This window comes from Coregonus clupeaformis, chromosome 17, assembly GCF_020615455.1.
Source record: "Coregonus clupeaformis isolate EN_2021a chromosome 17, ASM2061545v1, whole genome shotgun sequence".
Lineage (NCBI taxonomy): Eukaryota > Metazoa > Chordata > Actinopteri > Salmoniformes > Salmonidae > Coregonus > Coregonus clupeaformis.
Genome location: NC_059208.1, coordinates 39,750,037 through 39,776,369, shown reverse-complemented (window position 1 = coordinate 39,776,369; position 26,333 = coordinate 39,750,037). Strand labels below are relative to the sequence as shown.

General features: G+C 43.5%; 1 protein-coding gene across 3 annotated transcripts in view; it reads left to right on the top strand.

Moving 5' to 3' along the window:
• Positions 1-22,286, top strand: part of LOC121586356 (transmembrane protein 268) — a 32,620-nt gene extending 10,334 nt beyond the window's left edge. For 2 of the 3 annotated variants that reach the window (XM_045226319.1, XM_041902975.2), the window contains exons 2-11: positions 360-466; positions 7,230-7,299; positions 8,211-8,340; positions 8,676-8,770; positions 14,824-14,931; positions 15,145-15,297; positions 18,533-18,643; positions 19,552-19,641; positions 20,036-20,257; positions 20,453-22,286. In XM_045226319.1, the coding sequence (XP_045082254.1) occupies positions 7,285-7,299; positions 8,211-8,340; positions 8,676-8,770; positions 14,824-14,931; positions 15,145-15,297; positions 18,533-18,643; positions 19,552-19,641; positions 20,036-20,257; positions 20,453-20,623 (1,095 nt within the window). In that variant the 5' untranslated portion in view covers positions 360-466; positions 7,230-7,284 and the 3' untranslated portion in view covers positions 20,624-22,286. Of the gene's footprint in view, positions 1-359; positions 471-7,229; positions 7,300-8,210; positions 8,341-8,675; positions 8,771-14,823; positions 14,932-15,144; positions 15,298-18,532; positions 18,644-19,551; positions 19,642-20,035; positions 20,258-20,452 lie in introns of those variants that run through there. The other variant, XM_041902976.2, reaches the window with a different exon arrangement.
• Positions 22,287-26,333: the final 4,047 nt, after the last annotated feature.

Genomic DNA, 26,333 nt, shown 5'->3' with positions numbered 1-26,333 from the left:
ATTTCATCTGGACTTTGCCCTCATCAAGTTCCTGAAATTATAGAGAGAACAATATGAAACTTTATTGTAATCTCAAAACCAAGGTGGAATCATTCACGCGTTTATTACATGGGTCATCAGATTGTGGTCTCTAGACAATCTTTCAGGTCAACTGAGTTAATCTATTTAGTCTCACAAAAGTATACAGATTTCCATGGTCCCAAGTTACTATCAATACCATACTCTCTGCATGTTCTAATTTGTCAGTGTTTTCATGTGTGTGTGTGTGTGTCTTTGTGCACGCTCGTGCGTCCATCCATGCTTACGTGTGTGTGTGCATGCATGCCTGTGGGGCATGAGTTAATGTGTGACAGTCTCAGCCCATAGCAGCAGACCACCAGACCAGATTCATGACAGCCTGGAGAACATCTGCTAAACTCACTGGCATCCAGATCAACTCACACACCAGCTAGGACAACAAGCTAAGGTAGGTAAGGAATAGTATTTGCGTGTATATGAGTGTGTTTGTGTGTGTAGCCCATGTGTGTGCATTGCTGCCTCATATAGTTCAAGTACGATCCTAGTTCTGTCACCTCTGTGAGGTTATTTCCATTTCTTTATTTCAAGAAAAGTTTGTTGTTATGTTTTAATACATTCCTCTGCCAGAAATTCAATAAACAAGGGACCCTATGCAGAGAGGGCAACCCATGTACACAATAACGATTTTTGTTAAGTGGACTCATTTTCTCATTCACTCTCTCACTCTGAGAAGCGTAGAACGCATTCCACCAGTCATGTGGTTAGGCTGATATGAGTCACAAGCTGGGAGAGAGGGAGAGAAAGTAAGAGAGAGAGAGCGGGGGGAGGGGGTGTAGTGAGTAAGAGGGGGTCAAGTAAAAGTAAAATACAAAAGTATGTGGACACCCCTTCAAATTAGTGGATTTGGCTATTTCAGCCACACCCATTGCTGACAGGTGTATAAAATCGAGCACACAGCCATGCAATCTACATAGACAAACATTGGAAGTAGAATGGCCTGTACTGAAGAGCTCAGTGACTTTCAACGTGGCACTGTCATAGGATTTTCAACATTTCTGTCCTGCTAGAGCTGCTCCGGTCAACTGTAAGTGCTGTTATTGTGAAGTGGAAATGTCTAGGAGCAACAACGGCTCAGCCGCAAAGTGGTAGGCCACACAAGCTCACAGAAAGGGACTGCCGAGTGCTGAAGCGCGTAGCGCGTAAAAATCGTCCGTCCTCGGTTGCAACACTCACTACAGAGTACCAAACTGCCTCTGGAAGCAACGTTAGCACAATAACTGTTTGTCGGGAGCTTCATGAAATGGGTTTCCATGGCCGAGCAGCCGCACACAAGCCTAAGATCACCATGCGCAATGCCAAGCATCGGCTGGAGTGGTGTAAAGCTTGCCGCCATTGGACTCTGGAGCAGTGGAAACGCATTCTCTGGAGTGATGAATCACGCTTCACCATCTAGCAGTCCGACAGACAAATCTGGGTTTGGCAGATGCCAGGAGAACGCTACCTGCCCCAATGCATAGTGCCAACTGTAAAGTTTGGTGGAGACGGAATAATGGTCTGGGGCTGTTTTTCATGGTTTCGACTAGGCCCCTTACTTCCAGTGAAGGGAAATCTTAACGCTACAGCATACAATGACATTCTAGACGATTCTGTACTTCTAACTTTGTGTCAACCGTTTGGGGAAGGCCCTTTCCTGTTTCAGCATGACAATGCCCCCGTGCAGGTCCATACAGAAATGGTTTGTCGAGATTGGTGTGGAAGAACTTGACTGGCCTGCACAGAGCCCTGACCTCAACCCCATCGAACACCATTGGGATGAATTGGAACGCCGACTGCGAGGCAGGCCTAATCGCCTAACATCAGTGCCCGACCTCACTAATGCTCTTGTGGCTGAGTCCCCGCAGCAATGTTCCAACATCTAGTGGAAAGTCTTCCCAGAAGAGTAGAGGCGGTTATAGCAGCAAAGGGGGGACCAACTCCATATTAATGGCCATGATTTTGGAATGCGATGTTAGACGAGCAGGTGTCCATATACTTTTGTCTGGGAAGTGTAGTTGTATGTGAAGAAAAGGGACCAAATAATTGAGAAAGGAAAGGGTTAAATGCTTCCGGGAGAATGTTTCAAATGCTGTATCTGTATTAAAGTAAATGGGACTTTTTTCGGGATTTTGGCAATGAGGCTCTTTATCTACTTCCGCAAAGTCAGATGAACATATGGATATCGTTTTTATGTCTCTGTGTCCAGTATGAAGGAAATTAGAGGTCGTTTTGCGAGCCAATGCTAACTAGAGTTAGCGCAATGACTGTAAGTCTACGGGTATGCTAGCAGATACACATGGACTTCCAGTCATTGCAATTACTTTCGTCTTAAGTGCGGGTGGGTAGGAACTTTAATGTAATAGTTTCTACATTGAATAGTCTCTGGAGAGTTGTCCTATTAGTCATGTGTCTTTCTTTATGTTCAGAACCTCAACTGTAACTGGTGCACATAACGATTCTGTGAAATTGTTCTTATCTTTAAAAATCATACCTAGAATTTGGAGTACAGAGGGAATAGATGAAGAGAAAATGCTTGGGGAGTACTCAGCCAAGCTGAAGAGCTTTCCCCCAAAAATTGGTTTCTCTTCTCTGTTGTAAAACCTTCTTGTAGATACACACAGACACACACAACACACATCAAACATCACAGCAATATACACTCATTCACATAAAGGTGTAAACAGGCACTTGTATGGTACTTTTTTCATTAGGTGCACCAACGTGGTCGAACTGTTTGAAAGTTGGCAACTCACTTACGGTGAGGGAAAAAAGTATTTGATCCCCTGCTGATTTTGTACGTTTGCCCACTGACAAAGAAATGATCAGTCTATAATTGTAATTGTAGTGTCACGATCGTTCATCGACGGGTCAGACCAAGGCGCAGCGTGATATGCATACATGTTTATTTGACTATTAAACTATTAAAAGGTACACAAACAACACACCTAACACGGAACAAGATCCCACAACCCACTAGTGCCAATAGGCTGCCTAAGTATGGTCCCCAATCAGAGACAACAAGCGACAGCTGCCTCTGATTGGGAACCACACTGGCCAACATAGAAATAAACATACTAGATTCTACAACATAGAACTAACACAACAAGGAATACACACACCCTGACTCAACATATAAGCGTCCCCTGAGTCAGGGCGTGACAGTACCCCCCCCCCCCAAAGGTGCGGACTCCGACCGCGCAACATAAACATAACAGGGTAGGGGCCGGGTGGGCATTCCGCCTCGGAGGCGGATCCGGGCGTGACCACCACCTATTCTCCGCCTCCCTGTTGCGCCCCTGGTCTGGTCTGGACCTCGGCGCGCTGCTTGCCCTCTCCTTCCTCCCACGAAGTACCAAGCCCTGTCTGGACCCTGGTGTGGGAGACCCCAAACCTGGAGAGGGGCTGACATCTGGGTCTGGACTGGAACCGCTGACTGGAGCTGAACCTGACGACGGTGGAGCGAACTGCTCTGGCTCCGGAGTAGAGCCACTGACCGGAGCTGGATCAGGCACCGGTGGAGCGGACTGCTCTGGCTCCGGAGTGGAGCCGCTGACCGGAGCTGGACTGGACCCCGGTGGAGCGGATTGCTCTGGCTCTGGAGTGGAGCAGCTGACCGGAGCTGAACTGGGCACCGGTGGAGCGGACTGCTCTGGCTCCGGAGTGGATCCGCTGACCGGAGCTGGACTGGACCCCGGTGGAGCGGATTGCTCTGGCTCCGGAGTGGAGCAGCTAACCGGAGCTGGATCAGGCACCGGTGGAGCGGACTGCTCTGGCTCCGGAGTGGCACCGGTGGAACAGGCACGGGCCGTGCCGGACTGGACACACGCACCACTGGTCTGGTGCGAGGAGCAGGCACGGGCCGGACCGGACTAGGAACACGCACCACTGGCTTGATGCGAGGAGCAGGAACGGGCCGGGCTGGGCTGGCGACGCGCACCACTGGCTTGGTGCGAGGGGCAGGAACAGGCCGGGCCGGGCTGGCGACGCGCACCACTGGCTTGGTGCGAGGGGCAGGAACAGGCCGGGCCGGGCTGGCGACGCGCACCACTGGCTTGGTGCGAGGGGCAGGAACAGGCCGGACCGGGCTGGCGACGCGCACCACTGACTTGGTGCGAGGGGCAGGAACAGGCCGGGCCGGGCTGGCGACGCACACCGCTAGCTTGGTGCGAGGGGCAGGAACAGGCCTGGCCGGGCTGGCGACGCACACCACTGGCTTGGTGCGAGGGGCAGGAACAGGCCGGGCCGGGCTGGCGATGCGCACCACTAGCTTGGTGCGAGGGGCAGGAACAGGCCAGGCCGGGCTGCGAAGGCAGACTGAAGGTCTGGAGCGGAGAGCTGGCACAACCCGTCCTGGCTGGCTGCCCACTTTCGCACTACACGTGCGTGGCGCTGGCACAGGACGCACTGGGCTGTGCACGCGTACTGGCGATACAGCTCGTAGAACTGGCGCAGGATATGCGGGACCGAGGAGGCGTACTGGAGACCAGGAGCGTTGAGCCGGCACACCCCGTCCTGGCTGGATGCCCATCTTCGCACGGCACGTGCGTGGTGCAAGTACAGGACGTACAGGACTGTGCCGGCGCACTGGCGACACAGTACGTAGCTCCGCATAACATGGAGCTTGCCCAGTCATACGTCTTCTCGCGTGAGTATGGGGAGTTGGCTCTGCTCTAACCCTAGGCTCCGCCAACCACCCTCTTAGCCCCCCCCAAAAATGTTCTTGAGGCTGTCTCTCGGGCTTCTTCCTCGACCGGCTTCCTCTGTGCTGCCGTTGCTCCTCTCCTGCCTGGGCTTCTACCTTTGCCCATGGCCCTTTCCCCGCAAATATCTCCTCCCATGACCACCATTTGCCCACCTGTGACATGGCAATTCGCTCTTCCTGGGCACGCTGCTTGGTCCTCGTTTGGTGGGATCTTCTGTCACGATCGTTCATCGACGGGTCAGACCAAGGCGCAGCGTGATATGCATACATGTTTATTTGACTATACGACAAAACAAGAAACGAAACGTGAAGTCCAAGGTACACAAACAACATACCTAACACGGAACAAGATCCCACAACCCACTAGTGCCAATAGGCTGCCTAAGTATGGTCCCCAATCAGAGACAATGAGCGACAGCTGCCTCTGATTGGGAACCACACCGGCCAACATAGAAATAGACATACTAGATTCTACAACATAGAACTAACACAACAAGGAATACACACACCCTGACTCAACATATAAGCGTCCCCTGAGTCAGGGCGTGACAGGTAGGTTTATTTGAACAGTGAGAGACAGAATAACAACAAAAAAATCCAGAAAAACGCATGTCAAAAGTGTTATAAATTTATTTGCATTTTAATAAGGGAAATAAGTATTTGACCCCTCTGCAAAACATGACTTAGTACTTGGTGGCAAAACCCTTGTTGGCAATCACAGAGGTCAGACGTTTCTTGTAGTTGGCCACCAGGTTTGCACACATCTCAGGAGGGATTTTGTCCCACTCCTCTTTGCAGATCTTCTCCAAGTCATTAAGGTTTCGAGGCTGACGTTTGGCAACTCGAACCTTCAGCTCCCTCCACAGATTTTCTATGGGATTAAGGTCTGGAGACTGGCTAGGCCACTCCAGAACCTTAATGTGCTTCTTCTTGAGCCACTCCTTTGTTGCCTTGGCCGTGTGTTTTGGGTCATTGTCATGCTGGAATACCCATCCACGACCCATTTTCAATGCCCGGCTGAGGGAAGGAGGTTCTCACCCAAGATTTGACGGTACATGGCCCGTCCATCGTCCCTTTGATGCGGTGAAGTTGTCCTGTCCCCTTAGCAGAAAAACACCCCCAAAGCATAATGTTTCCACCTCCATGTTTGACGGTGGGGATGGTGTTCTTGGGGTCATAGGCAGCATTCCTCCTCCTCCAAACACGGCTTGTTGAGTTGATGCCAAAGAGCTCGATTTTGGTCTCATCTGACCACAACACTTTCACCCAGTTCTCCTCTGAATCATTCAGATGTTCATTGGCAAACTTCAGACGGGCCTGTATATGTGCTTTCTTGAGCAGGGGGACCTTGCGGGCGCTGCAGGAGTTCAGTCCTTCACGGCGTAGTGTGTTACCAATTGTTTTCTTGGTGACTATGGTCCCAGCTGCCTTGAGATCATTGACAAGATCCTCCCGTGTAGTTCTGGGCTGATTCCTCACCGTTCTCATGATCATTGCAACTCCACGAGGTGAGATCTTGCATGGAGCCCCAGGCCGAGGGACATTGACAATTATTTTGTGTTTCTTCCATTTGCGAATAATCACACCAACTATTGTCACCTTATCACCAAGCTGCTTGGCGATGGTCTTGTAGTCCATTCCAGCCTTGTGTAGGTCTACAATCTTGTCCCTGACATCATTGGAGAGCTCTTTGGTCTTGGCCATGGTGGAGAGTTTGGAATCTGATTGATTGATTGCTTCTGTGGACAGGTGTCTTTTATACAAGTAACAAGCTGAGATTAGGAGCACTCCCTTTAAGAGTGTGCTCCTAATCTTGGCTCGTTACCTGTAGAAAAGACACCTGGGAGCCAGAAATCTTTCTGATTGAGAGGGGGTCAAATGTTATTTCCCTCATTAAAATGCAAATCAATTTATAATATTTTTGACATGCATTTTTCTGGATGTATTTGTTGTTACTCTGTCTCTCACTGTTCAAATAAACCTACCCTTAAAATTATAGACTGATCATTTCTTTGTCAGTGGGCAAACGTACAAAATCAGCAGGGGATAAAATACTTTTTTCCCTCACTGTACTTACAGCAGGAAGTGAGAATGAGAGAGTGTGTCCTTGAGAGAGAGAGAGGAGAGGGAGAGAGAGGAGAGAGAGAGAGAGAGAGAGAGAGAGAGAGAGAGAGAGAGAGAGAGAGAGAGAGAGAGAGAGAGAGAGAGAGAGAAAACGAGAAACCGAGAGAGAGGAGAGAGAGAACTGGAGTAGGGATAGAAGAAGACAACTTGAAATCACGCTTGCCAACAGCATTTTCACACGTTTGTGCTAAAATGTGTCTCCCTCTCTAACAATCAAACGAGAGACACAGGGCGGGAGAGGGAAAGAGGGACGGTGGGGGAGAGAGAGCAAAAACAAGAGAATGAGAAAGCAACAGTAGTGTCTAAAAATGTAGCCGCAGTCTCTTTATTTTGTCACTTTCTTTTTCAGAGTTTGTAGCTGTTGAAAGGAGAGCGATAACTTGGCTGTGTATGGTGCGTTGAAGATGGACCCTGTTGAGGTGCAGTATGTCTATCTTATAACTGTGGTACAGCTTAGCCACTTTTAACAGAAACCTGTGAATTGTGTAGGCACATTTTTTTAAAAGAACAGTACATTTAAGTCTACTCAGTCTGCTACTAAACTTATTGTTGGAACTTATGTTGAAACTTGAAAGTGTTGAATCAGAAACCTTGTTGGTAAAAGTTTAGATTCATTCTTCTGTTGGTTTCTCCAACATGCTGACAGAACATAGCAGAGCAATGTAATCAATTCTAAAAGGAGAAGTGATGTGGTTTCCGGTTGCTTTTGAAACATAGGACACATCAAGTGCTTGACTTCTCTAAAGTTAAGCTTTGGCGTTTGATGCCATTGCTAGATAAAGTTATAGTCTCAGATTGGGCCTCTCAAAGGGAGCTTCAGCTTCAGCCATTGGACATGTTCTCTCCAACAGTGTCAGTACAAGCCATGCCCCAGGAAAACACTATCTACTGAGGGAATATTTGTTACATTTTCGAATTTCAATGTCTTTCTTTGTTTTGCATGACACTGGAATGTGCTGCTTGCTTGCTATAATGTTGTTACTCACTTCAAATACTGTGTATACATCACACACACATCTGAAAACCTATGGCACATGGGACAACTGAGAAGTCGTGTTGTAATCAGACCAAGCATCTGTCTGCTTGAGCAACGGAAGTAGCCTGGTCCCAGATCTATTTGTGCTGGTTTGCCAACTCTTTCAGTCATTGTAGGAGTTGGCAAGACAGCAAAAACAGATCTGGGACCAGGCTAACGGAACTGTGTTGCTGTGGTCAGATGCACTGTGTATTTCACGCTGACAGTCAGGGCCATTCACGCTCTTACTCATTTCCTCTGAATTACGGTTTCAGCAATTTTGATTCAACTCTATGACTGTTTTTGCTCGTTCAGGGTCTCGTCATCATGGATGAGATGGAGGACAAGACTTCTGTGCCTTCAGATGAGAGTGATGTTGAAGCTGACCTAAGACGATCATCCAAGATCCAGCCAGAAAACAGAAGAACATCTAGATGGAAGAATGGTGCGTAGTAACGTAGTTATCAAATTGTACAATGGGTAAGAGTCTGACCATGTAAAATATGCTCTTTGTCAAATCATTATTCTTGTTTTTTTTCTCTTCCTTGTTCTATTTTTTCCCTCTTTGTAAGTTTTTGGGATAAACAAACCCTTTTCACAATGATCCACTTGATTTATTTACCCTCTATACCTTTTTTATTCTTTCTCTATGTTTTGACTCTCACACTCACTCTCCTTTTTCATCACTGTTAAAATCTCTGTCAGAATGTGTTATTGTCGACCTTAACACTCTCCCCCCCATCTCTCTCTCCCTCTCCCTCTCCCTTTTCTCTCTTCCAGGTCAGTGTGTGCTGGCAGTACCAACCTCCTCCATGCTGAGCCCCAGGTTTGATCTGTCGCTCTGCAGGGCTCTGCTGGAGAAGGACGGCTTCCAGGTCAGAGCACACACACACATAAACACACTCTCTCTCTCTCTCTCTCTCTCTCTCTCTTCCTCTCTCTGGGCGCCCACTGGCAATCTTTATTCTCATCAATTGCTGCGCCTCACTATGTCAAGCAGCCTGTCCACTTGTGTGGGGAGATTGAACTAGATTAGCTCGTTATCTCACTTCCTCTCTCAGACTGTCTTATGTCTCACCAAAATATAGGCCTACTGTTATTTTATCAATCTGAAAGGTTTTCATGAAGAAAAACGTGCTAAAGCCACAATCCTGAATTTGTGTGTCAGCAAACGGCACCCCCAACACTTGATTTGCTAGGCTGGAGAAATGCAAGCAAATTCATCGATAAAGCTTTGCATGCAATGACTTAGTCCATGAGATCAACATGATAGTTAAACATATTTTTAAGCTATAGGCAATAGTTTGTTTACAAAGACATAAATGACAACAAAACATAAACCATGGAGTGAGGCCGCGATTCAATCCTATTGCCCCTTTTCGGCTATGCACTTTTTAAAAGGCAATGTTTCCGTGTTCACAGAGACAAACGCTGCATGTCGGCTTTATCGGAAATTACCTTACAGATCGGAATGAATCCCGGCCTATCCTTATATTTTGGGTTATGATGGGATAAGACCGGTGTACTAAGCTCATGAGGCATTTCTAAGTTATATTCTTCAAAAATCAGTATACAGTATATAATTAATTGAAATGAAGATTGAACCGCAGTTAATATTGAACATTTTACCTCAAGTCAAAGTTGTTGGCCAAAATATCACATCCAGTGTGTGGTTTGTTTGTTGTCAAAAAGCCCTGTACCAAAACTTGGCACAGAAATTATGAGAAGAACACATCTGCAGAGTTGATATGACCACTGGGTTACGTGGCAATACCCCCTTATCTAGACTGGCTGTAGTGATGCTTTTGGAGCAGATAGGCTGCGTTGCCGAATTCTCTTCCCGATAGCTAAACAACCAACGCTTCTGCGGATGTGCAGGATTTGTTTGGCTGCCCAGAGAACAGGTTACTCTGGACAACTTCAATGATGAATGGAGAAGGGAAGGTGTTCAGGGGGGTGGAACTGGGGCGGAACTAGGCGATTACCTTCGGTCGCTCAGCATCAGCCCTTTTGGAGCACAGCTTATTCACACAGACCCTTAGTAAGGGACGTGAGAAATAACTTTCTTCAACTTTTTTATTTCCTTCTCGTTTCTTCTTTTAGAATTGTTCTACTTTTTACCCCTCAGTTGGTAGTTACAGTCTTGTCCCATCACTGTAACTCCTGTACGGACTTGGGAGAGGCAAAGGTCAAGAGCCATGCGTCCTCCGAAACACGACCTGCCAAGACGCACTGCTTCTTGACACACTTCTCACTTAACCCGGAAGCCAGCCGCACCAATGTGTCGGAGGAAGCACCGTACAGCTGGCGACCGATGTTAGCCTGCATGCGCCCGGATAGGAGGTATGAGTCATACAAAGAGCTAAACAACTGCTTTGACTTTTTAAACAATATGCCTTCACTTTCCTCACAATGCCTTTTTCTTTATTTTTACTATTTTCTACATTGTACAATAATAGTGAAGACATCAACACTATGAAATAACACATATGGAATCATGTAGTAACCAAAAAAGGGTTAAACAAATCAAAATATATTTCATATTCGAGATTCTTCAAAGTAGCCACCCTTTGCCTTCATGACAGCTTTGCACACACTTGGCATTCTCTCAACCAGCTTCACCTGGAATGCTTCACCTGGAATGCATCACTCTCCTTCTTGGTCAAATAGGCCTTACACAGCCTGGAGGTGTGTTGGGTCATTGTCCTGTTGAAAAACAAATGATAGTCCCACTAAGCGCAAACCAGATGGGATGGCATATCGCTGCAGAATGCTGTTGTAGCCATGCTGGTTAAGTGTGCCTTGAATTCTAAATAAATCACAGACAGTGTCACCAGCAAAGCACCATCACACCTCCTCCTTCATGCTTCACGGTGGGAACCACACATGCGGAGATCATCCATTCATATCACAGTCTTACTAAGACATGGCGGTTGGAACCAAAAATCTCAAATTTGGACTCATCAGACCAAAGGACAGATTTCCACCGGTCTAATGTCCATTGCTCGTGTTTCTTGGCCCAAGCAGGTCTCTTCTTCTTATTGGTGTCCTTTAGTAGTGGTTTCTTTGCAGTATAATAATAATAATAATAATATGCCATTTAGCAGACACTTTTATCCAAAGCGACTTACAGTCATGCGTGCATAAATTTTTGTGTATGGGTGGTCCCGGGGATTGAACCCACTACCTTGGCGTTACAAGTGCCGTGCTCTACCAGCTGAGCTACAGAGGACCACAGTAATTTGACCATGAAGGCCTGATTCATGCAGTCCCCTCTGAACAGTTGATGTTGAGATGTGTCTGTTACTTGAACTCTGTGAAGCATTTATTTGAGCTGTAATTTCGGAGGCTGGTAACTCTAATGAACTTGTCCTCTGCAGCAGAGGTAACTCTGGGTCTTCCTTTCCTGTGGTTGTACTCATGAGAACCAGTTTCATCATAGCGCTTGATGGTTTTTGCGATTGCACTTGAAGAAACTTTCAAAGTTCTTGAAATGTTCCGTATTGACTGACCTTCATGTCTTAAAGTAATGATGGACTGTCGTTTTTCTTTGCTTATTTGAGCTGTTCTTGCCATAATATGGACTTGGTCTTTTACCAAATAGGGCTATCTTCTGTATACCACCCCTACCTTGTCAAAACACAACTAATTGGCTCAAACGCATTAAGAAGGAAAGAAATTCCACAAACTAACTTTTAACAAGGCACACCTGTTAATTGAAATACATTCCATGAAGCTGGTTGAGAGAATGCCAAGAGTGTGCAAAGTGGTCATCATGCTTTTCCAGATGAAATGGTCCAGTTTAAAGAATTTATTGAAAGTGAGAAAAACACATATGCCAGGGCATTACTTCACATGTTGAGACAGAGAAATATACAAGCAGTTTCCCAATGTTGACATTGCCTTGCAAATATTCTTGACTTTACCTCTTACCAAAGCTGTCTCTTGTCATTAACAGACTGAGTCAATTCAGGTTAGAATCACATTTGGTAGCGATTACAGGTGTGAGTCTTTCTGGGTAAGTCTATAAGAGCTTTCCACACCTGGATTGTGCAATTATTCTTTTCAAAATTCTTCAAGCTCTGTCAAATTGGTTGTTGATCATTGCTAGACAACCATTTTCAGATCTTGCCATAGATTTTAAAACAGATTTAAGTCAAAACTGTAACTCGGCCACTCAGGAACATTCACTGTCTTCTTGGTAAGCAACTAGATTTGGCCTAGTGTTTTAGGGTATTGTCCTGCTGAAAGGTGAAATAATATCCCAGTGTGTGGTGGAAAGCAGACTGAACCATGTTTTCCTCCAGGGGTTTGTGTGTGCTTAGCTCCATTCCGTTTCCTTTTTTTATCCTGAAAAACTCCCCAGTCCTTAACGATTACAAGCAAACCCATAACATGATGCAGCCACCACTATGCTTGAAAATATGGAGAGTGGTACTCAGTCATGTGTACCAATGTGGATTTGCCCCAAACATAACACTTTGTATTCAGGACAAAAAGTTAATTGCTTTGCCACATTTTTTGCAGTATAACTTAAGTGCCTTGTTGCAAACAGGATGCATGTTTTGAAAAAATATATATTCTGTACAGGCTTCCTTATTTTCACTCTGTCAATTAGGCCTAGGTTAGTATTGTGGAGTAACTACAATCCTCAGGTTTCTCCTATCACAGCCATTAAACTCTGTAACTATTTTAAAGTCACCACTGGCCTCATGGTGAAATCCCTGAGCGGATTCCTTCCTCTCCGGCAACTGAGTTAGGAAGGTCGCTGTATATTTGTAGTGACCAAAGTGTAATTAATAACTTCACCATGCACAAAGGGATATACAATGTCTGCTTTTTTAATTTATTTTTTATCTTCCAATAGGTGCCCTTCTTTGTGAGGCATTGGAGAACCTCCCTGGTCCTTGAGTGTGCATTTCCTTCAATAATTTCCCTGTATTTAGCGCCATCCATCATTCCTTCAATTCTGACCAGTTTCCCAGTACCTGCCGATGAAAAACATCCCCACAGCATGATGCTGCCACCACCATGCTCGACTGTGGGGATGGTGTTCTTGGGGTGATGAGAGGTGTTGGGTTTGCGCCAGACATAGCGTTTTCCTTGATGGCCAAAAAGCTCAATTTGAGTCTCATCTGACCAGAGTACCTTCTTCCATTTGTTTGGGGAGTCTCCCACATGCCTTTTGGCGAACACCAAACGTGTTTGCTTATTTTTTTCTTTAAGCGATGGCTTTTTTTCTGGCCACTCTTCCGTAAAGCCCAGCTCTGTGGAGTGTATGACTTAAAGTGGTGCTATGGACAGATACTCCAATCTCTGCTGTGGAGCTTTGGTCTCTTTGTTGCCTCTCTGATTAATGCCCTCCTTGCCTGGTCCGTGAGTTTTGGTGGGCGGCCCTCTCTTGGCAGGTTTGTTGTGGTGCCATATTCTTTCCGTTTTTTAATAATGGATTTAATGGTGCTCCGTGGGATGTTCAAAGTTCCAGATATTATTTTATAACCCAACCCTGATCTGTAATTCTCCACAACTTTGTCCCTGACCTGTTTGGAGAGCTCCTTGGTCTTCATGGTGCCGCTTGCTTGGTGGTGCCCCTTGCTTAGTGGTGTTGCAGACTCTGGGCCCTTTCAGAACAGGTGTATATATACTGAGATCATGTGACAGATCCTCCCGACTGGCACAGTGGTCTAAGGCACTGCATCGCAGTGCTAGCTGTGCCACTAGAGATCCTGGTTCGAATCCAGGCTCTGTCGTAGCCGGCCGTGACCGGGAGACCCATGGGGCGGCGCACAATTGGCCCAGCGTCGTCTAGGGTAGGGGAGGGAATGGCCGGCAGGGATGTAGCTCAGTTGGTAAAGCATGGCATTTGCAACGCCAGGGTTGTGGGTTCGATTCCCACGGGGGTATGAAAAATAAAAAATTAAAATAATCTATGCACTCACTAACTGTAAGTCGCTCTGGATAAGAGCGTCTGCAAAATGACTAAAATGTAAATGCAATTATCACAATTGTTCTTGTTATATTATGGATTTTTTCCCCCCAGTAAATTTACCCACGCACCGCTACTGAAGTTAACGAATTGCATCTTTGTGGGCCGATTTGTTTACAGAACATTAGGGTGTGCCAGGAGGAGAAAATAAAAAATAAAAAAATCCCTGGGGCCTAAAATGTCTTAATCCGGCCCTGGGGAGGGGAGGTGGATGTGGACTGACAGGTCCAAGGTGGACTTTACCGACTGGTTTGACCGTGATGGTGGAGAGGCTCAAAACTGTGTAAATACAAACTATCAAATGCTGTGGATTGATAATGACTGCAGCAAGGGTTACACCTTTGTCTGCGCCGAGCGTCTCTGCGCCGAGCGTCTCTGCTAGTCAGTCGTCCGTCAAGATGGAGGGGCTGTCCCTGGCTGTCCTGAGTCTTCTATCCTGAGAAGAAACCTATTAACTAAACACCTTATATTATATATTTTTTTATAATTTGCTTATGAATTGTAAATAGAACTACAAAGGTTTGTGTGCTTGCATCAGCTGTCTTTTTATTTGGTCAAGAAGCTCTGTGGCACACAAAACCTGGCATATAAATTATGATAAAACACAGGGTTACATGGCAATACCTACTTTTGTGGAATGGCTGTAGTGCTGCCTTTGGAGCACAGCTTATTCACACAGACACAGTGAGTGAAGTTAATTATTTTGTTGTTAAACGTCACACACACACACACACACTTTTACAACCTTTTGACCAACCACAACCTTGACACATATTGCAGATCAAAGCATTTGTCTTTTTCCCGCTGATCTTTTTCCCTTATCTTGTTTATTATGTGGAATGCATTTTGGTAAAGTATGAAGGCCATTGCATGGAAAATTACATTTAGAATACATTATTACCATGTGTTCACTGTTTGGTTCTTTTGGTTTCTCCACTGTAGATTCCTGTAGCAGACTTTGAGACACCTCTGGATATAGCACTGGACATGCCCTCGGTCAGGAGATACCTGTTCTTTAACTCTTCTCTCTTCCACTTCATCATGGCACCGGTAGGGTCCCTCGAAGTATTGATTAATAACTCAAGGGTCATGTTGTTTGTTATTTTTTACATCCATTACGTTATTCACAATATAGTGTCCAGTATCTGTGTATCTCATACACTATCTGGGGATCTTATACTAATGTGTCCTGTATTTGTTCAGAGTTAGTGCTAGTTCTTCTATGTTTAGTTTATACTGTGTATCATTTTATCTCCCTTCCAGATTCTATATGTGGTGATATGGTGTGCTGTGTTCTCCACTCTTCATCTCTATCTCTCGGTCACTAACTACTGGGTCCTCTGCCTGTCTGTCAGTCTGGTCTCCATCTTACTCACCACAGCCATCATCGTCATCCTCCACTATAGTAACAAGGAGGTGGGTGTTCAATCTGTTTATCAGTCTGAGAGCACTTAACCTTTTACTGCATTGGGCTAAAGTAGGGTCATTCAGAGGGTTTCTTGGTAGTCTTACACAAATCTACTTTGAAGCAAAAGTATAAACCTCACACACATGGTTATGGGCTTAAAAAAAGAAAACACCCATACCTTGTCAGAGATAGAGTTGAAATGTAGTCAATTTTGAGTTTGCATCGCAATATTAAACTTTACAGTGCATTCGGAAAGTATTCAGACCCCTCACTTTTTCTACATTTTGTTACGTTAAAGCCTTATTCTAAAGTGGATTAAATAAAAAATGTTCCCCATAATGAGAAAGCGAAAACAGGTTTTTAGAAATGTTTGCAAATCTATATAAAAAAAAAAACAGAAATACCTTATTTACATAAGTATTCAGACCCTTTGCTATGAGACTCGAAATTGAGCTCAGGTGCATCCTGTTTCCATTGATCATCCTTGAGTTGTTTCTACAACTTGATTGGAGTCCACCTGTGGTAAATTCAATTGATTGGACATGATTTGGAAAGGCACACACCTGTCTATATAAGGTCCCACAGTTGACAGTGCATGTCAGAGCAAAAACCATGAGGACAAAGCCATATCTCAGACTGCCCATCTTAATCTTTTCTTTTTATTGGCCAGTCTGAGATATGGCTTTTTCTTAGCAACTCTGCCTAGAAGGTCAGCATCCCGGAGTCGCCTCTTCACTGTTGACATTGAGACTGGTGTTTTGCAGGTACTATTTAATGAAGCTGCCAGTTGAGGACCTGTGAGGCGTCTGTTTCTCAAACTAGACACTCTAATGTATTTGTCCTCTTGCTCAGTTGTGCACTGGGGCCTCCCACTCCTCTTTCTATTCTGGTTAGAGCCAGTTCGCGTTGTTCTGTGAAGGGAGTAGTACACAGCGTTGTACGAGATCTTCAGTTTCTTGGCAATTTCTCGCATGGAATAGCCTTCATTTCTCAGAACAAGAATAGACTGACGAGTTTCAGAAGAAAGTTATTTGTTTTTGGCCATTTTGAGCCTGTAATCAAACCCACAATTGCTGGTGTTCCAGATACTCAACTAGTCTCAAGAAGGCCAGTTTTATTGCTTCTTTAATCAGCACAACAGTTTTCAGCTGTGCTAACATAATTGCAAAAGGGTTTTCTAATGATCAATTAGCCTTATAAAATGATAAACTTGGATTAGCAAACACAATGTGCCATTGGAACACAGGACCGATGGTTGCTAATAATGGGCCTCTGTACGCCTATGTAGATATTCCATAAAAAATCTGCCGTTTCCAGCTACAATAGCCATTTACAACATTAACAATGTCTACACTGTATTTCTGATCAATTTGATGTTATTTTAATGGACAAAAAAATTGCTTTTCTTTTGAAAACAAGGAAATTTCTAAGTGACCCCAAACTTTTGAACGGTAGTGTATACAGTACCAGTCAAAGGTTTGGACACACCTACTCATTCAAGGGTTATTCTTTATTTTTACTATTTCTTACATTGTAGAATAATAGTGAAGACATCAAAACTATGAAATAACGCATATGGAATCATGTAGTAACCAAAAAAGTCTTAAACAAATAAAAATATATTTTATATTTGAGATACTTCAAATAGCCACCCTTTGCCTTGATGACAGCTTTGCACACTCTTGGCATTCTCTCAACCAGCTTCACCTGGAATGCTTTTCCAACAGTCTTGAAGGAGTTCCCACATATGCTGAGCACTTGTTGGCTGCTTTTCCTTCACTCTGCCGTCCGACTCATCCCAAACCATCTCAATTGGGTTGAGGTCGGGGGATTGTGGAGGCCAGGTCATCTGATGCAGCACTCCATCACTCTCCTTCTTGGTAAAATAGCCCTTACACCGCCTGGAGGTGTGTTGGGTCATTGTCCTGTTGAAAAACAAATGATAGTCCCACTAATCCCAAACCAGATGGGATGGCGTATCACTGCAGAATGCTGTGGTAGCCATGCTCGTTAAGTGTGCCTTGAATTCTAAATTAATCACAGACAGTGTCACCAGCAAAGCACCCCCACACCATAACACCTCCTCCACCATGCTTTATGGTGGGAACTACGCATGCAGACATCATCCGTTCACCCACACCTCGTCTCACAAAGACACGGCTGTTGGAACCAAAAATCTCCAATTTGGACTCTAGACCAAAGGACAAATTTCCACCGGTCTAATGTATAATATGGATTTTTCTATTCCAGTTTAAAGTTGGTAATTTTGTTTGTGTATTGGAAAAATAGTTCTCAGAGTTGGTTATCAGTTTTGGTGTGGTTTTGACATGTAGGTGTCCGGGAGACTGGGGAACCAGCTTCCCCCTGAAGCTAGGACAGCAGAGTTCCTGCCCATCTTCTGAAAACATCTACCTAAACAAGCCCTACCTCTTCGAAGAGTATCTAAAATAATCCCACAGCACCCCCTCTTGCTCCACATCCTCACCCCACCCACCCCAAAAATCTAAATGAACAACATAAATAAATAAAAGCCTTTTGTGAATTAACACTCACACTTGACTTCATTTCCCCCTCTTACTAGCTGTACTTACTATGACTGTGATCTGTGGTTGTCCCACCTAGCTATCTTAAGATGAATGTCGCTCTGGATAAATGACGAAAATGTAAATGAGCAGTGAGCAGCTGGTCAGCTGGTCATTTATGGCCCTGCTGACAGCTGGGGATTTATGACCTTGTGTTGGAGGGGAGCAAGGCTGATAAAGATCTCAACTGGTGATTTGGCTGGCTAAGGGCCTGTTTGACATAGAAACACCTGATTTTCAGCAGTTTAAAAAAATGTTTAAATGTTTAAACATTAATTATGAAAAATATGAATGAAATCCCACCCATGGGGCCACTAGAGGGCGCTTTTGGGCATTTGACTACAGGAAAAGGTAGAGTCTTAATGGGTAGCCCACATATAAATGCCTTCTAATCTTTAATCGCAGTGCTAAAATTAGTGAGCTGTGGTAGCAACATAAATTATGCATAGATATTAATAGGAATACATCTGTGCTTAATAGACTACATAGATATGCCACACAAGAGGATTGAAGTGAAATATTCAGACACCTTGAAACCAATGTGGTTCGTTATTGAACACCATGAATTCTATAGAGATATTGGACTATAGTCTGCAACCAGTTTTAAGACCAAAAAACGTTAATGTAGATGTACCTGTAACATTTAATGGTCTTCCAACAGATAAACATCAACATCGACGTGCGACTCATCCAGGTGAATGAGAGGCTGAGCCAACATATGCTGCTAGTGGGCGTGGCTGACTGGGTGCAGAACTGCACTGGAACTCTACAGGTAGGCTACTGTAACCTGCACATATAGGCAGCTCAATCTGAGAGGGCAGACATTTTGTGTCAAACCTTTTTATCACACTCAATTTCTTGTAATTGAGGTTACTTCTAAATACCTTTACTGTTTTTTGTGATATTAATCTAAGCAGATCCTTCGACCGATCAATACGGCAAGACACTTTGAAGTTATACATCAATGTATTAATTCTGTAGTTTAATTGAAATAGGACTTTCCAGGTGAACAAAAGAGAAGAGCAGTCAGAGATAAAGTCAATCAACAATCTATCTGGTTTATTACAAGTTGCAACAGGGAGACACCACCCAGCACAGAGAACTGGCCTCTTTGAGACAGGCCCTTTTATATCCTAATCAGACAGTAACAAATGTTCTGGCTCGTATAAAGTCAAAACAAAAAGACAGTGACTTTATTAGCTGCTGGAGAATCACAGTGTCCACAGAATGTCATCAATACAACATTGAATAATCAGTGTGTCTTCGGTCCTTACCTCCAGTCTGGCATCAATCACTATCAACAGATACCTGTATGAGATTAATCCATAACAAGTCTACCCGTTGGGCACAGACGTCTATTCAACGTCTATTCCACATTGGTTCAACGTAATTTCATTGAAATGACATGGAAACAACATTGATTCAACCAGTGTGTGCCCAGGGGATAGTGACCATAGACCCACACCTTGAGTGTCAATAATGGTATATTGGAAATTATGTGTATTACAGAAACTCCATATGCTAAACATTGTGTTGATCACTCTAGACCAAATGTGAACTTTAGTCATCTACAATGTCCATATTACATTCATCCATCTGTCTTTCTGTTTGTTTGTCTCTGACCATCTGTCTGTCTTTCTGTCTGCCTGCCTGCCTGTGTCTCGTCTCGTTCTCTCTCAGCTGTTCATTGTGTACTGGGATACGGCCCACTGCTTGAGGGCACTGACTGAAACTCTAGAGGAGATGAGCTTTGTCGGAGACGAGGCCCAGGTACGTACATCATGATGTCACCATGTTCGCTCTGCGACTCTATTGATTTGTGTTTGTGTTCTCTTTGGCAAGGCTTTCAGTAGTGACATGCTGTTTAGGGAAGGCAATGGGATATAATATGCATAGATCGATACTGACAAATCTCTGTGTACTGTTATAAGGAATTGTCTGAGGCAAATTGAAATGAAACTGGACATTGACAATAGGAGACATTTGAGCATTGTATATTGTGTGTTAGGCCTATCGGAGGGCTTTATTTGGTGTATATAGCCTTTCAATTGCCTAGTAAGGCAATCTTGTGACGTATAATGATGACCACCATTCAGTGTTTCTGTGTAGCACTAGCAGACAATGCACTCTAATGGGTTCCCCTTACTTTTCACTCACTCCCTAGAAGAGACTCAAGAAGAGAATGTCCCACCTTGTCCTGGTGACAGAGGTCATGACCCTTGACCCTGTGGCGGTGGGGTCAAGTGTTCATGAAGGTTCTGATGAGGAAAGGCCCCTCTTGGTGAACGATGAGGAGACTGAACGCAGTACCTCAACCAGCCAGAGGGAGGACACCAAACTCACCACTAACTACATTTTGGTACCGGACCAAATACTACCAGCTCAGGTAAGTTAGACTGCTTTCAATAATACTTGTAATCTTATGTTAAGATGTAGACTGCTCGCTAAAGGTATTCCAGATTAGTGGAGGCTGGTGGAGGGAGAAATCTGGGAGCCACCTATAGACTGTAGCATGTGTTCAATACAGTATTACGAAGTCTCTTTTGTTGTTCATGTTATACTAACATATCCCTTTTTGCAGGCCAAAGCACTCCAACTTCTACTGACCTACGGTGCGGTTTATGTCAAGCTGTTGGTGTCGGAAAAGCTGCCAAACTCCACACACCGCCCCCTACACCCCAGGATGAATCACTGCACCACCGCCTCCCTTTGTCTCTGTCAGTATATAAAAACCAAGGTCCTACAATTATAAGACGGGGACACAGAAAAGCTGATGCATTCTACTTATAATAATATGTTACTGTAGGACAATAGAATATTTGCACTGACAATGTAAAAGTCACGATTTAATACCCACTTTTGTGTACATTTTGCATTAAATTATACAAAATGTACACAAAAGTACACACTATCTTTAAGAGTTGTGTCCTTATATAGACAGGGATATTAATTTACTTTGATAAGGTACATGCTACAAAACATTTTGGGAGTGCATTTAGATAAACAGGGCAAAGTATGAAGAGATTTTGGGGAGATATAAAAAGAGAGAGTGGGGGCAGGAGAGGACAGATTCATTGATGCAGAGAGAAAGTATTAAGCTCAAGGGGTCAACATGAATCATTGGTCTTGGCTGACTGCACAGCTACACCGGAGGAGCATGTGGCACACAGTTTCATTCATTACCCATGGTTATTAATCAGCCTTGACGCAACTGCTGAGGTGATTGGCTCATACGTATCCTGTACTCAGCACGATGACACAAACACACACAGGGAGCGACAGTGCAGGTCCGCTCAGGGGAGGCAGGTATGTGTAGCCGAACAGAGATGCATGTTGCGACAGACCAAGTAAAACGATCGCAGAGACGCTGGGACGCTCTTTGGGAGGCTAAATGACCATCTGTGATCCTGCAGACACAGTCTGGCCTAGTCCCACCACCTCCCTCTCTATCTCTATCTCAGAGGAGGCTGGTGGGAGGAGCTATAGGAGGCCGGGCTCATTGTAATGGGTGGAATGGAATAAATGGAAAGGAGTCAAATGTGGTTTCCAAATGTTTGATATGTTTGATACTGTTACATTGATTTCACTATTACAATGAGCCCGTCCTCCTATAGCTCCTCCCACCAGCCTCCTCCCACCAGATATTGAGTGATAGTTCATGTTCTCACAGGGAGAGAAAGAGAGATACAGGGATGGAGGAATCCGGGCCAACTATAAATAAGCACCTAAGAGATGTAGGGAGAGGAAAGGCCACAGAGAGAGAGTGAAAGACAGAGAGAAAGACAGAGAGTGAGATAGATGTAGAGTACACATCACTGTTACCTAGTCTTGCACAAAAGACAATGTATTTTATTCAAACAACTGAATTCATACACAACAAATGCATGTGTAACATCCATGAACAGAAATAAACCCCAAGAAAAGTACATGTACACTGTGATTCGACCAGCCACTTTGAAAATGCAAATCCATTTCATTTACGAGCTCTGAGAAAAGGTATCAATACTGCAAAGAAGCAGTAGCATTTGCCCAGCCTGTCATCTTAAATGACATAGAACCGCCTTACAAAACAAGTATGTGGGGAGAGCACAGTGTAGATCTAAACACAACTAGATATGCTAGGAGTGAGTCTAAAAAGCATACGCACATTCCATACCAATACTTCTCTTGTATAGAGGTGAGTAACAGCACTACAGGTCACAGTCCTGTGCTTACTTTGCACTCAACATATTTCTAGAATACTGTGTTATCAGAATAAGAACATATTGTCCACATACAATGTACATTATAAATACAGTAATGATAATCAAATGTAAAAGTGATTACAATGTACCAGAATAATAGTAATAACCATAGTAATAATAATAATGTTTATAATACTTTTGGAATAAAACTTCATACACCCTAATACAATATTCAAATCTGTAATCATGGTCCTTCACGAGAAACAATACATTTTCTATATCTCTGAATAACTTTATTTTCTTTTACAAATAGCATTATCATAGGAATTGGAAACAGAAGAATAGGGAGAAGCAGATTCGAGATATGTCGACAATTACGGTCCCAATTTTGCAATGGACAGCAGAAAGAGACAGAGAGAAAGAGAGGGGGCTTGGGGTAATAGAAACAAGTGGAGGAGAGGAGAATGCTACAGTGTACCGTCTATTAGGCATAGATTTTTTTCTCTCCCCTCAGAGACATTCGTTTTCAGTGCCACCATCAGTATTTCTGCTTCACTGATTCCGGCTCAGGTCATTTTAGCTCACACTGTTACACGACAGTCCTCTTGGCTCTCTAACATGGGGCAGCACACCTCATAAAGTGATAGGCTTGATTAGAGACCAAATGTGTTTGACGCAACCCTTATTATCAGATAAGACAATTGGGGAAAAGCTGAGAGAATTGTAATAATGGCATGCATTACAGAGTTTTGTCTGTAGCATATCAATTCTTTGCCTACAACCTTTTTACTCTGATAAACTATTGACTTAGATAATACTATTTTATTGTCTATTATAACCATTCATATTTGAAAAACATTATTTGCAAAATAAGCAATTTCTCAAATGTACACTACACTAGCCCTATATATAATGACATATCCTTTTTAATCTTGCGTCCATCCAAGCACTTTCCATCAAATGTGTTGCTTTTTGTCTTAGTACTGCAATACTTTACTCTATGTATATGACATTAGAAAATTTATCAACCACTTCAATTAAGCAAGCTACTTTTGTTCTAAATGTGTCTATTTCTACAATTATACAATTTTCAAAAAAAAAAGAAAAAAAGAAAAGTGTATAGAAAGTTCTAGGCCTGCTGACATTAGCCAAGGTGTACAAAGTAACAATGTCAGTTTCTGTGCTATGTCAACGCTGGGAAGTGTAAATCATCACAAACGTCATCAAATGTAATCTAGTTAAGGTTTTCTAGGCCAATATGGGTACAAAAAACTATTGATTTCAACTAAAACATAATGGTGACATGCTAATAATCTATGAAAAATATATTATATAAATAAATTATAATATAGATAAATACATACATAAATAAAGAGAACAAGTATTAAACAATCTTGTGCAACAAACAATTTGTCAATGTAGCTAAAAAAGTCCATATCATATTAAAAAAAGGCGGGGAAAAAGTCACTGACACAGTATATCCTATGGTGTATCCCTCCATCAGCACAACTTTAAATAGATGTCATTAATCTCACAAGAAAAATCTATTTTTTTCTCTTCATTTACTTTCCATTTGATTGTGTGTAAAATGAATATAATATAATTTGGCAGTCTTATACTGTAATTTATACTATCCATTAAATAAATATTAAAAAATACTATCGTTAGATGGTGAGTGTTTCTGAAAATCATAATGAATCAAAAACTATAAATGACTACAAACACAATTCAATAAAAGTATATATATTAGAAGTAATTCAAAACAACCTCCTTATGCAATACTAATTATATATGGCACTAATGTCAGTTATGATTTGTGATCTATTTGGCAGTTTTGTGAAGGATTAAATAGTTTATCAAGATACAGTGTGACCCATGGTTTGGTCTACCTAGGTTCGAGGGGACTATAAATTCATCAGTAATTCATAAATAACTCATAGTTAAAGGGCAATTCTGCCACTTTTCAACCTCATATCCAGCACCATACCAGTGTCTACATATGTGAAAATGGCGCGTTTCTATGATCTGTGGTTAAAAACATAAGAAGAAAGGTCCTAAAAAATGCTTATCTGTGACATTACATTTACATCATTTAGCAGACGCTCTTATCCAGAGCGACTTAGAGTTAGTGAGTGCATACATTTTTTTCATACATCACAAGGCAGGATTAAAAGTAAGAAAAACTGTAATTTTCAAAACCTGCAACGAGTTTCTAGCCAGAGGGAGGGTATTTTCTTACTTCCCACATCACTGCGAATCTCATATTTGTTGAAAATCACAGTTCGTTTTTGTTTTTTAACTTTTGATGATGTCATGCGCCATTTTCACATATGTAGACACTGGTATTGTGCTGTAGATAATGAAAATGAGGTTGAAAAGTGGTGGAATTGCCCTTTAATGCCTCTGTGTATTGTTTTCCCCCATAAGTGCTATGGAGCGCAGGTAAGTAATACTGGCCCATAATGTGTACCTATTTGTTTTGGCTATTGAATATTACTGTGATTGGTTCTCAACCCGTTAGTAGTCAGTAGGTCAGGTCAGAACTGTATATACAGTACACAGGGTGCATACAGTGAGGGAAAAAGGTATTTGATCCCCTGCTGATTTTGTACGTTTGCCCACTGACAAAGAAATGATCAGTCTATAATTTTAATGGTAGGTTTATTTGAACAGTGAGAGACAGAATAACAACAAAAAAATCCAGAAAAATGCATGTCAAAAATGTTATGAATTGATTTGCATTTTAATGAGGGAAATAAGTATTTGACCCCTCTCCAAAACATGACTTAGTACTTGGTGGCAAAACCCTTGTTGGCAATCACAGAGGTCAGACGTTTCTTGTAGTTGGCCACCAGGTTTGCACACATCTCAGGAGGGATTTTGTCCCACTCCTCTTTGCAGATCTTCTCCAAGTCATTAAGGTTTCGAGGCTGACGTTTGGCAACTCGAACCTTCAGCTCCCTCCACAGATTTTCTATGGGATTAAGGTCTGGAGACTGGCTAGGCCACTCCAGGACCTTAATGTGCTTCTTCTTGAGCCACTCCTTTGTTGCTTTGGCCTTGTGTTTTGGGTCATTGTCATGCTGGAATACCCATCCACGACCCATTTTCAATGCCCTGGCTGAGGGAAGGAGGTTCTCACCCAAGATTTGACGGTACATGGCCCCGTCCATCGTCCCTTTGATGCGGTGAAGTTGTCCTGTCCCCTTAGCAGAAATACACCCCCAAAGCATAATGTTTCCACCACCATGTTTGACGGTGGGGATGGTGTTCTTGGGGTCATAGGCAGCATTCCTCCTCCTCCAAACACGGTGAGTTGAGTTGATGCCAAAAAGCACCATTTTGGTCTCATCTGACCACAACACTTTCACCCAGTTCTCCTCTGAATCATTCAGATGTTCATTGGCAAACTTCAGACGGGCCTGTATATGTGCTTTCTTGAGCAGGGGGACCTTGCGGGCGCTGAAGGATTTCAGTCCTTCACGGAGTAGTGTGTTACCAATTGTTTTCTTGGTGACTATGGTCCCAGCTGCCTTGAGATCATTGACAAGATCCTCCCGTGTAGTTCTGGGCTGATTCCTCACTGTTCTCATGATCATTGCAACTCCACGAGGTGAGATCTTGCATGGAGCCCCAGGCAGAGGGAGATTGACAGTTCTTTTGTGTTTCTTCCATTTGCGAATAATCGCACCAACTGTTGTCACCTTCTCACCAAGCTGCTTGGCGATGGTCTTGTAGCCCATTCCAGCCTTGTGTAGGTCTACAATCTTGTCCCTGACATCCTTGGAGTGCTCAGCTGGTAGAGCACGGCGCTTGTAACGCCAAGGTAGTGGGTTCGATCCCCGGGACCACCCATACACAAAAAATGTATGCACGCATGACTGTAAGTCGCTTTGGATAAAAGCGTCTGGTGGAGAGTTTGGAATCAGATTGATTGATTGCTTCTGTGGACAGGTGTCTTTTATACAGGTAACAAGCTGAGATTAGGAGCACTCCCTTTGAGTGTGCTCCTAATCTCCGCTCGTTACCTGTATAAAAGACACCTGGGAGCCAGAAATCTTTCTGATTGAGAGGGGGTCAAATACTTATTTCCCTCATTAAAATGCAAATCAATTTATAGCATTTTTGACATGTATTTTTCAGGATTATTTTGTTGTTATTCTGTCTCTCACTGTTCAAATAAACCTACCATTAAAATTATAGACTGATCATTTCTTTGTCAGTGGGCAAACGTACAAAATCAGCAGGGGATCAAATACTTTTTTCCCTCACTGTATA